This window comes from Pipistrellus kuhlii, unplaced genomic scaffold (genome assembly GCF_014108245.1).
Source record: "Pipistrellus kuhlii isolate mPipKuh1 unplaced genomic scaffold, mPipKuh1.p scaffold_m20_p_10, whole genome shotgun sequence".
Taxonomy (NCBI): domain Eukaryota; kingdom Metazoa; phylum Chordata; class Mammalia; order Chiroptera; family Vespertilionidae; genus Pipistrellus; species Pipistrellus kuhlii.
This window is the reverse complement of record NW_023425405.1, coordinates 22270507-22286078: the sequence shown is the minus strand read 5'-3', so window position 1 is coordinate 22286078 and position 15572 is coordinate 22270507. Positions and strand designations below refer to the sequence as shown.

Below are 15572 nucleotides of genomic sequence, written 5' to 3'. Positions count from 1 at the left end.
TATAATAAATCTGTGTTGATGGACTGTGTTGTTGGACATCTCCCAAGGGCTCCCAGACTGTGAGAGGGCACAGGCCAGGCTGAGAGACCCTCCAAGTGCATGAATTTCATGCACTGGACCTCTATTTTATTTATAACCATAACAGCTCCTATTTCTGATACTCCCACACCTCTTAGGGCCTCAGCCTTCTCCTTCCAGCCACACTCCTGTGAAAATGAATTTCTGACACAAATGGGTGTAGATTCTCGCCCTCTTTTTGTCTTAGCTATCTCTGTTGCAGTTTTGCCTAAGATAAAACCCCAGATTGGGGAGGTTTACTTATGTTTAGAAGCTGTGGCATATTATGGATACGAATCCAAAATAGGATGCCCCTCAATTTGAGCCTGTGCTGGGTTCCTGCTTTCCTTCAATCCTATCAGTCTAGAGCACTGGTGAGGTCCATCCTAGGTTCATATACACGTGAGGAAGGAAGCTTCCAGAGATTCCACATAAAGGAAAACAAGTAGGTAAACTTGATAATGGACAAAGGACCAGAATCCTAGGGAAGATGAGATGTTGAGAACAGCATGGTGTTTTACGTAGATTGCCTCTTTAGGGCACTGCAGAGTGGCATGGAAAAGGAGTTGTTAGTAGGCATGATTAGCCACTCAGGTGAGAATTTCTGCTTTGATCAAGAGAAGTAATGTTTCTCCAATGACAGGCTGGATAACAGATGTGTTCCATCTGGATTTTGCACCTTTATCATCAGGACTTTTACAGTTAATGCTTTGACCAGAATAATATAAATTATTTTTTCCCCCCATTCTGCTCTGTCATGTGGATGCCAACGCTAAGCCATGTTGAGTTAAAATCTGTGATATTTTGGGAAGAAAGCTAACAAGCTAAGTATGATGATGTTAATCCCCCAGCTAGGTCCTATAACTGACTGAGTGGTGTAGGCCAAATTACTAAATCACTCTGAAAGTTTTCTGCCTTAACTATGAAAGGTTATAAAAATAGGTGAAGACAAAGAACATGTATGCATTGCCCCTGGACACTGACAACAGTGTGGTGATGGCCAGAGGGAGGGGAGTTGGGGCTGGATGGAGGTGGGTAAGGGGAAGTTGGGATATGGGAAATCTGTAATAGTGTCAACAATAAGAAAGGAATCATGTTGACTTCACAGTGTTACTGGTTAAATGTACTAGTAAATAGGATAATTGGGAAATATCCCACCCAACAAAAAAAAAAGGATAAAGAAAATGCATCCTTTTTTATTTCTCATCTCTTTGAAAACAGTGATTCATGTTGAAAGAAAAATATATATATATTTAATGTATATGTGTGTGTGTGTGTGTGTGTGTGTGTGTGTGTGTATTCATAATATTCATAAGCAGTACTTGGACTCATGTGCTAAATAAACTCTAATTAGGATTATACCTCTAAAACAAAAGGCATTATAAGAGCGAAATGTAATTTATTAGAATCCTAAAACTCAAATATTAAAACAGTTAATAGAATGCCCTCATATACTCAAACATTTCCTGCAGCTTAGTAACAAAAGAGAGTATTTTTGTGTCTTGTTTTTTCAGTCCTCACCACTTCTCAGACCGGCTGGAGACTATCTCTATAATTCATTGGCACCAGTTACCTTCACAGAAACTTAGTCTTTTAGGCCCATTCTTTGTCAAGTATTTTTGAACTGACATAACAGGAGTGAATGCCATCCCTAATTTTCCTAACAGGCCCTTTTAAAAATATTCTAAATTCAAACCTATGGCTGATGTTTTGTGTGAGAGAAATTATCCTGTATTTTCTTTTTCCTCTTCTTTTTGGGGGTTTTAACCTTAACACAAGATATGCATATTTTAGAGAAAATAATTTTTCTAGGTATAGCTAAAAAGCCTTTCTTTCTTTCTTTCTTTCTTTTCTTTCTTTCTTTCTTCCTTCCTTCCTTCCTTCCTTCCTTCCTTCCTTCCTTCCTTCCTTCCTTCCTTTCTTTCTTTCTTTCTTTCTTTCTTTCTTTCTTTCTTTCTTTCTTTCTAACTTTACAATAGGGCACTCGATAATTCTATAGTGCTTTTTGTTACTCTTAGAGCCAATATCAATTGCTTTATTCAAATTGTTCGTATACTGAGGCCAAGGAGCTCAGAGCAAGGTTTGTGGTTTCTGGGACTGGAAATGTCTTGATTCCATGGAGATAAAAAGACTAATGGCCAGAGATAAAATATTTTTCCCAAATGAGCTAATGAATGAGGCTTTTTGAGAACTGAGAGGAAAATAGGAGGGTGGAGGGAAAAGCTTTCCTTTTGCTTCCTATTTTCATGGGCAAAGAAAGATACGAAGTGATAATCATAAATGAGAGAATTCAGATAAAAAATAAATCCAGAAAAAGCAGATAATATACTATCACATATATGATACACTTGAATGATGCATGATAAAACAAGAATAGAGAGGAAAAGAATTCAGAAGACACCATAAAGAAATCACTCATTATACTGTGCTGGCCACTTAAGTCCTGAACTTGTGTTTTAAAAAAAAAAAAAATTCTTCTTCCATATTATTCTGATCACTTGGGTCCAGAAGAAGTGATTTATAGTCCCTGGAGCAGGTATTCTTTGGAATTCTGCTGAGGTTCCTACAAGTCCTTATCAGACTTACTTGTGTTATGGATTCTAAGTGTGGTCTGCAATGTTCCGTCAAGCTATTAGCCTTCCCTGATGCTTTTTTTCCTTTCACAGGATTTCCTTACACCTAGGATATTTTATGCAATGATCATCCTAATGGGTGATGACATACATCAAGCTCCATTGCCAGGACTCTGGGAAAGACAACTTCCCTAGTTTATTTATTCTAGACACAAGCTCTTTCTAACCAAATGGTGCAGAATGAAATGAAACTAAGATTCTGTTATTTCTGTCTTTCATATTGAAAATTCGTATAATTAAACTTTGCTTTTCACAGAAATAGATTTATTGGGCTCAGATGCAGATGCTTTTTCAGATTGAATGTCATCTTCTCTAGTCGTTACATTCCAGAGCAGGAAGTAGACTCTATAGGAGCCTGCTTATCCCCAGGTGAGTATTCTGTCTTTATAGAGGTGCCCTTTGTAGCAGTATATTATGGAATTGTTAGCATATACTTACAGCAATAAAGGCAATGGAAATTAGGGAGGAATCTAAAAGGAGATTAGAGAGAACAAATCCTCAACAGAAGAGAAATTGGACCTCAGATCATGCTATGCATTTGTTGTAGGAGTCTGTGGCTCTCGGTGCCTGTGCTTCCCCACTTTGTGACTTGTCTGAGTCTGTGCTCTCTGTCACTTTCTACTTATGCTCCATGTTCTGGACAGTACACCATGTTAAGGATAGAAACTGATGAATATATATTATTTATAGCAAAAATCTAAGACATTAGATTTTTTAATATTCACATCACCATTCCCCCAGATCTCAGAGGACAAATCTTCTGCCTTCAGGCCTCTCCCTGGCATCCCTCATTCTGCTCTCTGTTTCCACTTTACTCTCTTCAGGGCACCCTTGATTTCTGCGTTCCTCAGGCTGTAGATCAGCGGGTTCAGCATAGGGTTGAAAAGGCTATAAAACAGGGAAAGGATCTTCTGCTGCTCTTCAGGGTGGTAGGATTTGGGGGCCATGTATATGACGATGGCACTACCAAAGAAGAGACCAACCACGCAGAGGTGGGAGGAGCAGGTTGAGAAGGCCTTTCTGCGACCCTCCCCAGACTGGATCCTCAGGATGGCAATGAGGATGCGTGTGTAGGACACCAGCACCAAGCTGAGGGGCCCCACTAAGATAAATACAGAAGCAGCAAAGATGACAACCTGGTTGAGCCTAGTGTCAGCACAGGCCAGCCTGAGGACAGACAGGATCTCACAGAAGAAGTGGTTGATTTCATGAGGCCCACAGAAGGGCAGCCTCAGGATGAGAATCACATGGACCAGAGCCAGGAGGGAACCACATGCCCAGGAGATGGCAACCAGGACTGTGCACACTCTCCAGCTCATGATGACAGGATAATGGAGGGGGTGGCAGATTGCCACATACCGATCATAGGACATCATTACCAAGAGGAGACACTCAGTGTGAGCAAAAGCCATGTATAAAAAGGTCTGTAGTATGCATGGGACAAAGGAGATAGTTTTTTCCTTATTCAGAAGGTTTTCCAGCATCTTTGGGACATTATTTGAAGCATATGAAATATCAACAATGGCCAGGTGTGAGAGGAAGAAGTACATGGGGGTGTGCAGTCGGGAGTCCAGCCAGATGAGCCCCACGATGACTGCATTGCCCAGCAGGGTGAGGGCGTAGAACAGAGAGAAGAGCACAAAGAGGAGCAGCTGCATGTTTGGGCTGAGCAGGAATCCCAGGAGAACGAATTCTGTGACCCGTGTCTGATTTTCCATCATACCCTGGCAACAGTGCATGTGTGGGTCACTGCAGGATGCTGGTGGCTGAGGAGCAAATGCAGATCTGGATCAGTTATTAAACAGAAAGAGGACATTTATGGTGCCCACTGTGTACTGACTCAACTAGCAATCCCTTTCAGGTTCATTACATCGATCCTCTTATCCACACGAAAGTAAGAAATACAATCTGTTCGGATAACTAGTCTAAGTGGGCACAAGGTATCATGTACTGTTTTCATTTCTAAAGAATTTTATTAATTTTGATTGCAAGATCCACATTTTTACCATCCTATTGGCAGCCACAGAATAAATCCTTTTTCAGAATGACTTATTTTATTTTTTAGAAAGGCCCATAGCCATATTCTCATAGTTTTACTTTCTAATTTATTTAGATTTTTAATTCTGTTCCCATTTTTCCTCATTTGATTTGCTCTTATTTTATAATGTGTGCTGAGTTTATTGCCCATTGCATGTGCTCAATAAATGATCAGGAGTAAATATATGAATTAATGAATTAGAGAATGAGATTTACAAACACAATTTCAAAGAGGCATTTGTTTTCTCTGTACTCACCAGGTTTAGGGCTTTAGTAAATGTTGGCAGTACGCTTTTTTACTTCCTGATGCTATGCAGGGAAATCTAGTTGTCTCCCTTCTGGGCACAAGCAGAGCAGAATCACTAATCTGGCCAGTGTTCATAGAATTAATTCATGGTACAGAGTCAGGGCGAGTGGTTATCTATGTAAAGAGTTAACAATATAACATTACCCCCTCCTACTCTACCCCAGCATCTTATAGGGCTTCTTTCCAGCTTCTGAGTAGATATTGTTTCTGGGCCCCACTGCATTTGAATAGTGTCCAATACATTTGTTGGATGTATGGATGGATAATAGACGAAAGACAATACATTCCACCAACCCTATGGCCAAAGGAAAAACCTAAGATATTCCATAGAAGTATACACCTACTAATGACAATTCATGACATTCAAGAGTATTCATTCTCAATGGGCAACTTATAACTCCAGATCTACAAATTCCAACCCTGTTTTTAAGTCCGTAAGTTGACCCTGGACCTCCCAATTAGTTTGCTAATTTCTAGACCCCTTCCTCTCTCCAGACCCCAGCTTCTGTAAATTATCACACTTTGCAAAAGGTCCTTTACTCACTGTGGCCTTAGTCTTATCTCAGAAATATTAGATTTAGAGGAAACTGTACAGAAGTGAGGCGAGATTTTGCAGGTCAGAGCTGAGGATCTTGCTCCCTCCAACAATCGTGGAAAGAAGATCAGGTGCAGGAGTTGTCCAATTCTCTCTCTCTCTCTCTCTCTCTCTCTCTCTCTCTCTCTCTCTCTCTCTCTCTTTTTTTTACAGCAGGGGTGGAGATTTATTCAAGAACAAGTACAGACTCCCAGGTGGGGAGAAGGAAAGAGTCCCACAGAATGGACTCCCATGTGAGGAGGGGGTCCCACTGACTTCCTCTGTCCCTGTTCTCTTGACACAGGCAAATGCAGAGATAGGCTGGCTCACTGTGAGCACAGCTGTAAAGGTTTTACAGTGAGGTCATTGCCGCCCAAGCCCTCCTAGATTTTCCTGAGGATCCCTGAGAGAGATGAAACAAAAGGTCACAAAAGATACAGATACCATCTCTACCAGGAAAACCAGAAGTTGTTTGTCTTTCTCTCTCTCTGGGCCCTGGGGATGGATGTTCAGAAGAAAAGGAGCTGGTATTATTGACTTAATACCCAGATGGATCCATATACATGAAACTTGTATCATAATAAGGATAAACATACTACTGGGACCACATTGCAAATTACACTCCTTAAGTATTTGGATAGTGACGGGTCCTGGATCTCAGTCTTGTCCCAAATGAAATTAGCGGAGCTCAGAGGAGGCAAAGCATCATCCTTATGAGATGATGACTTCAAAAACTGGCATTAATTTATTTCTCTTTTCTTCTTAGATAATTTTAAGTTTGGTATTGGTAGGTAAGAAAACCATTTTTTATCAAACTTCCTACACTTGGTGAGTAAGATGCTGAGACATTTCCACATAGTATCTGAGATTTTTATATGGGGGTATTAGAAGTAAGGGAAAACAGAAACCAGAGTAAAGCTAGCCTTGAAGAGATGTCTTGGGGTTTAGAGGGCAGGCATGTCAAATTCCTATCTAGACTATGATATAATCATGATGTTCAGTGAACACTCTGATACAATGATGCCTTGGAATGAGGTGTTGTCTTTATATAACAGAAAATAAAATATAGAGAATTTCTTGAAGTTTTTTCTGATTGTTTCTCTTATGGGTCAAGCCTACAGGTGCAAATGTGTATATTTATGTATGTTTGCTCACGGGGCAAAGTTTTGGAGAGAATTGTCCAAAACCCACTTATTAGAACTTATTTGGTACTTTACTTTAGAGAGATGTAGGTTTTTGTGTGAATGCAGTGTGGTTCTGTGTTAACAAGGAAGGAAAGAAAATTTGACTATGGTTCTTGGTTCACAGCATAGCTGATGATTGAAGACATACATATTTCCATTGGCAAAATAAAGAAGCTCAAGGAACAATTTCCCTAAAACCTCTGGTGAAGTGATAAGAAATTTTTTTTAATTTTTTAAACATATTTTATTGATTTTTCACAGGGAGGAAGAGAGAGGGATAGAGAGCTAGAAACATCAATGAGAGAGAATCATCGATCAGCTGCCTCTTGTACACCCCCTTCTGGGGATGTGCCTGCAACCAAGGTACATGCCCTTGACCGGAATCAAACCTGGGACCTTTCAGTTCGCAGGCCGATGCTCTATCCACTGAGCAAAACTGGTTTCAGTGATAAGAAAAATTTAAAAGCCATGTATAGTGGTTTAAAAATTAATGGAAGCACTTAACTAGATAAAATTAATTTACTGACTACCTAAAACTGGAGAATTAAATAAAATATTACCTAGATGAATTTCAATTTCTATATAGTAACTCTCCATATATGAATACTTTATCTCCATAATTACTCATATGTAGATATTGAATTTAATTGAATCATTCATTTCTTAATCTACTCATTTAATTTACATTTATTGAGTATCTGCTATATGTGGGCATTGTCCTAGATACTGGAGAAGCAAACATTAATGAGATACTGCCTTGAAAATGAAGGACATTACAGTATCCCTATAGAGCTAGCTATGTAAATAAACAATTTAGTGGCCATTTTAGAAGTGTGCATATTATACTGTGGGACAAAGAGAAGGTGTTCCAGATTATTCTGAAAGTGATGGGACACCATTTAAGAAGACATAAGATGGATAGGACATGCCAGATGTATCTTAGGGTATGAGGAGGGCATAGCAAAAGAACGATATTAGGAAGAGGATTCACAGACAAGCTTAGGTGCCATGTCATAGGTACTGAACTTCATTTTAAATAAAGAGTAGGAAAAACCCCAAAACAAATAGTAAAACTATAGGACTAAATATGTGATTGCAAAGATTACTTTTTGTTCAGTTCAGAGGACTGCTTAGAAGAAAAAGGTTGGAGACTATGTTCCAAGATATCTGAAGAGTTGAGATAAGTAAGTGGGAGATAATGTTTACCTGAATAAAGGTGGTAGCCATGGGAACAAGGAAGAGAGAAGGTACATAAAACATGTAAAGGAAACCCAGTTATCCGTATTTTGTGACTTTCTACTGTGAGGTGAGGAAAAAAGCAGAGCTCAGATGTTTCTCAGGTTTCTGACTTATGTGTCTGCATAAAGTGGTTGCATTTATTTATACAGACAATACTTGGGGAAGAGTATATATGGCAAGAGTTTAAAAAGAGTATAGTTTTTAATGTGATGTATTTGCTATAAGTATGGGATATACAGTTGGGTGTGTCCAATAAGGAATTAACTAAATTGTTTTAGAGTTTATTAGAGATATATAGGCTAAAGGTTAGGATTTGGTAATCATGTGTATTAGGTGATACTTACAGTCATGGTTAATTAAAAAAGAAGTCATTTAAGGAGAGCAGATTCAGTGAGAAGAAAGGACGACATGAACAATATCTTAAGAATGACCAATATTCAATAGATGGATAGAGGAAGATGAATCTCCAAAAGAGATCAAGAAGAAAGATAGCCGGGACCGGTTTGGCTCAATGGATAGTGCGTCGGCTTGGGGACTGAAGGGTCCCGGGTTCGATTCCGGTCAAGGGCATGTACCTTGGTTGCGGGCATATCCCCAGTAGGGGGTGTGCAAGAGGCAGCTGATCGATGACTCTCTCTCATCGATGTTTCTGGCTCTCTATCTCTCTCCCTTCCTCTCTGTACAAAATCAATAAAATATATTTAAAGGAAAAAAAAAAAAGAAGAAGAAAGATAGGCAGAAAACCAGAAAATATAAACAAAGGAAATCAATGAGCTATACTTGCTCTATGTTATGCCAGGACACAAAGTAAGATTATCTTTGGTCCTATGAGTAATTCTACTTTTTAGATACAAGAAAATTCTGCATAGATTTACACTAAAATTAGTATTTACAGAAAAAATAGAATATAGCCAAAGTTACTGAGAGAAAGCCATCATTACTCTTAAAGAAAAAATAGCACTTTTAACTTCATTTCCCATTTGCATTGACCTGTACAAGGGTGAACATTATGCAACATTAATGGAACATTTTAATTTACAAAGATCCTGTTATTAAAAGGTTAACCAGAAATGCTATACAAATTTGCAGCAACATCACTGTGAAAATGAAAAGCATGAAACAAGGAGTCAACTGATAGAATATGATCCCAAGGATGGGGAGGCAAGTGACCAAAGATTTCCCATGTGAGATTTTTCAATAGTGCACTCTGCCAGGAATCTATCACATTCAAAAGAAGCTACTGTCAGTACCCTGGAAATACATCTATACTTTATCAACTTATCATACTGTTCTAAATTCCTCAACACTCTCAGAAAGAGCTGATGATTAGGAAAGAAATGGATTTCACACCTTCTCATTTTTCTCCAATTAGGGGACAAAGGTCCATATGATCTCTCATATCTCCAGGGCCACAGTATAGACTCAAGGGGAGGGACAAGGAGCAACGGAAATTTTCAACACAGAAAAATCAATATTAGATATGCAGAGTATTAATAAATATTATTCTGAAGGACAAATTGTATGCCTGTTTGTTGTTGTTGTTATTTGTTTGTTTTTGTTAGAAAACCATCAAATTCTCCTTTTATCTCTCAACTGGTAAGCATTTAGTAGGGTCCTTAAGTAGCAGAGATGTGGTCCAAGGACTATGGCATGAAAATAGAATTTCACTCTTTATAAGGAAACAAAAAGTGCTTTTTAAGTTCAAAGTAAATGTAAGGTACTATTAAAAAAAAAAAAAAAAGCTTTCATGCTTTCATGCATGCAAGAAACCTTAAAGATTATTGCAACCAAAGGTATCATTTGGAGATGAGACTACTGAAGCTAGGAAAGGTATGACTTATTCAAGAATAAAGGCAGTTTAAGAGAAGAACCAGGTATTTCAAATGTATTCAAAATGGATGCTTAATTTTCCTGTCTTACCTTTCACAGGTTGAATTGCTAGCCATCTAAGTTACTCAAGTGAGAAACTGAGTCATTCGTCTTCCTTTACAAAATTACTTAAATTCTGTTCACTTCTCTCCATCTTCAATGCCACTGCCATGGACCACAGTCTATGAGGAATGCTTGAATTAGAAGACAGGGAGAGAAGTTTGAACCTCAATGTAAAAAAAGACCTTATACACATATATTTAGTATTAATTCCAAATTTAATAATATAAACAGATAGAGATTCACAACATCAATTAAAACTTCTTTCAACTTTGTGCTTTTTATTGGCAGGCAACAACTTTATATTCCTTGGTATCACTAAACTGTGTATAATTAGAGACACAGCATTCTAGAAAAGCAGGCAACAGAATTAAACTGAGCAAACTTAAGGGAAGGTCAGTCTTCATTATGTTACCCGTTTTTCATTATGTGTACACTGAAGCACAAATGCAATTTGAAGTCGTTTTTTGTTTGTTTTTGTTATTAAATATATTTTGATTGATTTCAGAGAAAAAAGGGAGAGGGAGAGAGAGAAACATCAATGATGAGAGAGAATCATTGATTAGTTGCCTCCTACGTGCCCCCAACTGGGGATTGAGCCCACAACCCAGGTATGTGACCTGACCAGGAATCCAACTGATGACCTCTTGGTTCTCAAGTCAATGTTCAACCTCTGAGCCATGCCAGCAGGGACAATTTGAAATATTTTAATGGAAATGAAGTTACAATCACGCATTTATGTGACCAACACCTTAACTCCAAATATTTGACTGTAATGTGTATGTAAGCAGTTTCTCATTGCACAATTATTAAAATGTATTTTTTCCTGTTAGAAATCAGCGACTTATTTTTTGTGCGTTTATTTTTCTTTTGAAGAACTATGCTCCACACAGAACTGTCCCATTGTATGGAGGAAGATCAACTGAAGAGCGAGGAGTCATAAAGAACTGATTTCTCTCATTAGGGCTAAAATCTCCAAAAATATACCATGGGCCTTGAGGGTCATGGCAACCGGTTTTAGTGAGACTGGGTTCCTCTCTCCCCCCTTCACCTCCCGGCCCCTGCCAGACTCCTCACACAGCTTCACTCACTGCCATCTCTTCTCACCCATCCACACACACCTAAACATTATTGTATAACCTTAAATCTGTGTCCCACTGCTGGACCACAGTGCCTATACTATGCTATAAATAATATCTTATCAACTTATAATTATCTGATCTCTACCAAAGATAGATTATGTTATTATTGTTGCCTTAACAACATTAATTAGTTAAATTAAAACACTTGATCTGTATCTTAAGTTATGTGAGACTTTATTTTAGTCAGGGGGACAAAATCCCCTATACTATGTACACTGAGTGGCCAGATTATTATGATCTGGGAACGCATAATAATCTGGCCACTCAGTATATACTGTATAGTCTCTTAACTTGGCTTCAGACTTCCATTCCTACTGCCACACAAGCCATTCTCCACATAGTAACAATTATCCCCTTCAAACCCAAAGCGTATTATATATGTCTCCTGGATAAAAATCTCCAACCACCCTAACCAGTTTGGATCAGTAGATAGAGCATTGGCCTGCAAACTGAATGATCCTGGGTTTGATTCCAGTCAAGGGAGTAGCAGCCAAGAATCTCAAGTCTTTTTTTCAAGATTTATAACACAGCTAAAGAACAGATCTTTTCCAAAGTTTAATAATGAACTTCTTGTAATTATATTGATGTTCCTCACTGAATGTGGCTGGGCTTGAGCTAGCATTCCATATGAGGAAGGCTCACCCTATTATCTATTAGTTAGTGTGGAGCAGCAGCCATGAATCTCAAATCTTTTTTCAAGGTTTTTTACAGTTGTTTCATGTCTTCACATCCTGTACACATTGTAGTAGTGAAAGTAGTAATGTAAATATTCTTTTTTTTTTAAATATATTTTATTGATTTTTACACAGAGAGGAATTGAGGGGGATAGAGTTAGAAACATCGATGAGAGAGATACATCGACCAACTGCCTCTTGCACACTGGGGATGTGCCCGCAACCAAGGTACGTGCCCTTGACCGGAATCGAACCCGGGACCTTTCAGTCCGCAGGCCGACGCTCTATTCATTGAGCCAAACCGGTTTCGGCAGTAATGTAAATATTCTTTCCCTCATTTCAATGACAACTTGCATACTATATAAAGATTTTGAAATACTTGTATATTAATCAGACTAGTGATTTATCATTGATCAAGAGAATAAGAAGACTTTCATGTTTTTATAACTAGAACTAGAGGCCTGGTGCATGAAATTCATGCCCTAAAGGGGGGTGTCCCTCAGCCCAGCCTGCACCCTCTCCAATCTGGGATCCCCTCAAGGGATGTCCCACTGCCGGTTTAGGCCCGATCCCCTGTGGGTCAGGCCTAAACCAGCAGTGGGACATCCCTTTCACAACCCAGGACTGCTGGCTTCTAACCACTTGCCTGCCTGCCTGCCTGATTGCAATCCAGGACTGCTGGCCCTTAACTACTCCCCTGCAGGCCTGGTCGCCCCCAACTGCCCTCTCCTGCAGGCCTGGAACCCCCCTCCCTCCCCAACTGTCAGCCATCTTGTGACAATGTAGAGGAAGCCATCTTGTGATGATGCAAGGGTATGAGGGTCAATTTGCATATTACTTCTTTATTATATAAGATGGGGACAAGTCTAAAGGAAATTTAGAAGTGCCAAGAATTTTAAGCTCAAAGCAAGTTTTTAGTTGTGATTTAGGTAAAATTAACAATTAATTTTACTGATGTGGAATTGTCCCACATACAGAATCTTCAATATCAAGATTGTGAGCCATCTCATCTCCATTATCAGGAGAGGTCAGAAGTTGAGATATGGTGGACCCTGCTCACTGATCAACACCTAAAAATGAGTGGGAATTAACCATTACAGTGAATTCCTTACCAGTCAGCACCCCTTAGATAAACTTAAAAATAAATAAAAGTTGTCTAGTTTAAATTTGTGTACTCCATTTAGTGGTATTTTCTATCTGGACCTATGTTTTGTTGCTAAATGTATCTAAGAACCTCAAATTGAGTCCATATTTATCTCTAGAAACATAATCCTTTGCTTCTAAGAGCTCAGCTGGTAATGATAATTGACACATTGGTTCAGTTCTTGGTCTATGTCAGGAACTGTTCCAGAAACTGCATATATGCTCTCTCTCATGCAACAATTGTTCAAAAAAAACTGAATGAGTTCATGTGAATGAGAAAATTAGGACTGCAAGGAGGTAAGTAATCTTGAGCCCAGCTCAGTTTAACTACAGCTCCATGCTCTTAGCCACTGCCCTCTTCCTTGTCTGGTAGGTTGCACTTAGTAAGCCCAGGAGGCACATGAATATACATGCCGCATGGCAAGATGGTCATGCCGCATGGCAAGATGGTCATGTTGCCTGGCTGAGTTTCGTTTGCCTTAATGCTTGTTACACAGAACAACTTTTTAAATGCTTCAGGCCTCCTTTGATTTTAAATTAATGTATATGCTTAAAGTAGAGAAAATAAAATTCACCAAAAATAAATTCACCAAAACTTACTATTCAGAGGTAAATTTTGTTAACATTTGCTATTCTTTTTTTCAGATTTCATATATTTTTAAAACATAGTCAAACTCATATATCTTCCTATGCTGTCACACTCACCAATAATAACCTAGGCAATCTATCAATAAACTTAATTTTTATAGTTATATAGTATTCCGTTGTGTGAGCATATTATAAATTATTTAACCATTTTTTAGATATTGAAATGTTTCTCCATATACTAAAATATTAAACTACTAGTATTTTAAAATACTAGACTAACATTACACATACTAGAGAATATATATACTTTTTCTGTAAGTTTAAAATTATTTCAAGATAAAATATTTACAACAATCAAATAAAACTTTGACAAAGAGAAGAATTTCACCCTTAAAACAGACTGTTGGACCTCAAAGGGAGGGTGTGGATAAAAGGGAGAGATCAACCAAAGGACTTATGTGCACACATATGAGCCTAACCAGTGGTCAAGGACAATACCGGGGTGGGGGCATGAGTGAGGAGGGGTGGGGGATTGGAATGGGGGCTTGAGGACAAATATGTGATACCTTAATCAATTAAAAAAAATTAAAAAACAAACAAAAAATCACTCTTGGTAATTATTTTAACTTATATTGAAAATTTTAGAGAGTTCGGCTTCAATTATGCATGGATTTTGGAACTTACATACACACATACATCTATATTTATTCTATACTTATGTATACATATTTTAAATTTTTAAAATTGATTTCAGAGAGGAAGGAAGAGAGAGAGATGGATGAAAACATCAATGATGAGAGAGAAGCATTGATTGGCTACCTCCTGCATGCCTCTTATTGAGGATGGAGCCTGCAACCTGGGCATGTGCCCTGACTGGGAACTGAACCATGACCTCCTGGTTCATAGGTTGACACTCAACCACATCAGCTGTGTGTGTGTGTGTGTGTGTGTGTGTGTGTGTATTTATTAATATATAAATAAAAATGTAAATGTACGTTTGTTCAAAATTTTAAATCTCCGAAAGTTCTTCACCAATTGCTTTGAAATTTTGACACAATGTTGCATTCAAATACTCGCGTGTGGTTTTATATACCTTATACCTACTATTATATAAATGTCACACTTGTGACAGGTAAAAACATGCTTTTTTGAAAAACAGCGCCATCTGTTGGAGGTAAAAGCAACACATGTTATACTAAATATTTTATGATTCCATTTCAATGTTTCCGATTTACTATCCATTTATGATTTCCAAATTTCCAATTTTATGATTCCATTTCAAAGTTGATAATGATTATTTGTGCTTAGAAATCTCTAACAAAGTTCTCAATCCATTGAGAATGCCATCACCAAATCAATCTGCTGCTTCATTTGATGTAGAATTTCATTGTGAACAAAATTACAACACTGGTGATCTTTTGTCCTATGTGCAATCAAATATTCCTAAGCTAACGCTTGAGCAAAAAGGCATTTACAATCAAATAATGCAAACTGTCAATAATGGGGTTGGAGAAATCTTCTTAGATGAACCAGGAGGAACTGGTAAAACGTTCCTAATTAGATTGATCTGGTAGCAATTAGATCCCCAAATGACATAGTCTTAGCTCTTGCGTCCTCCAGAATAGCTGCGACATTGCTACCAGGTGGAAGAACTGCTCATTCCGCTTTGAAATTGCCATTGAACATGCAATTTATTGAAACTCCATGTGCAACATGTCCAAAAGTATTGTAGAAATGCAAACTTATTGTTTGGAATGAATGCACAATGGCACACAAAAAATCACTCGAGGCTCTTGATTGATCATTGCAAAATTTGCGTGGAAACATCAGACCATTTGGGAATGCATTAATATTGCTTTCAGGAGATTTGAGGCAAACATTACCTGTAATTCCTCGATTGACACCAGTAGACAAAATAAATGCTTGCCTGAAATATTCTACTTTGTGGTGTCATGTAAATACATTAAAATTAACTATAAATATGTGTGTCCAGCTGCAAAACGATCAATCAGCAGAGATAGTCTCACATCAATTGCTGGAAATCGGGAACAGAAAGGTGCTGGTT

The 15572-nt window shown here is 38.2% G+C and overlaps 1 protein-coding gene and 1 long non-coding RNA gene across 2 annotated transcripts in view; one reads left to right on the top strand and one right to left on the bottom strand.

The window, feature by feature from the left end:
- The window catches only part of LOC123651890, a 31709-nt gene extending 21180 nt beyond the window's left edge, over nucleotides 1–10529 (top strand). The window contains exons 2-3 of the long non-coding RNA XR_006740876.1: nucleotides 2947–3059; nucleotides 9961–10529. This is a non-coding gene — a long non-coding RNA (uncharacterized LOC123651890). The remainder of the gene's footprint in view (nucleotides 1–2946; nucleotides 3060–9960) is intronic.
- Nucleotides 3075–5744, bottom strand: LOC118711217 (olfactory receptor 2A5-like). Its single transcript, XM_036424239.2, has one exon. The coding sequence runs from the start codon at nucleotides 4427–4429 to the stop codon at nucleotides 3479–3481; it is 951 nt and encodes a 316-aa protein (XP_036280132.1). The 5' UTR covers nucleotides 4430–5744; the 3' UTR covers nucleotides 3075–3478.
- Nucleotides 10530–15572: the final 5043 nt, after the last annotated feature.

Excerpts from the sequence above, each read along its gene's own strand:
- LOC118711217 (XM_036424239.2), bottom strand. The coding sequence starts at position 4,429 with ATGCACTGTTGCCAGGGTATGATGGAAAATCAGACACGGGTCACAGAA.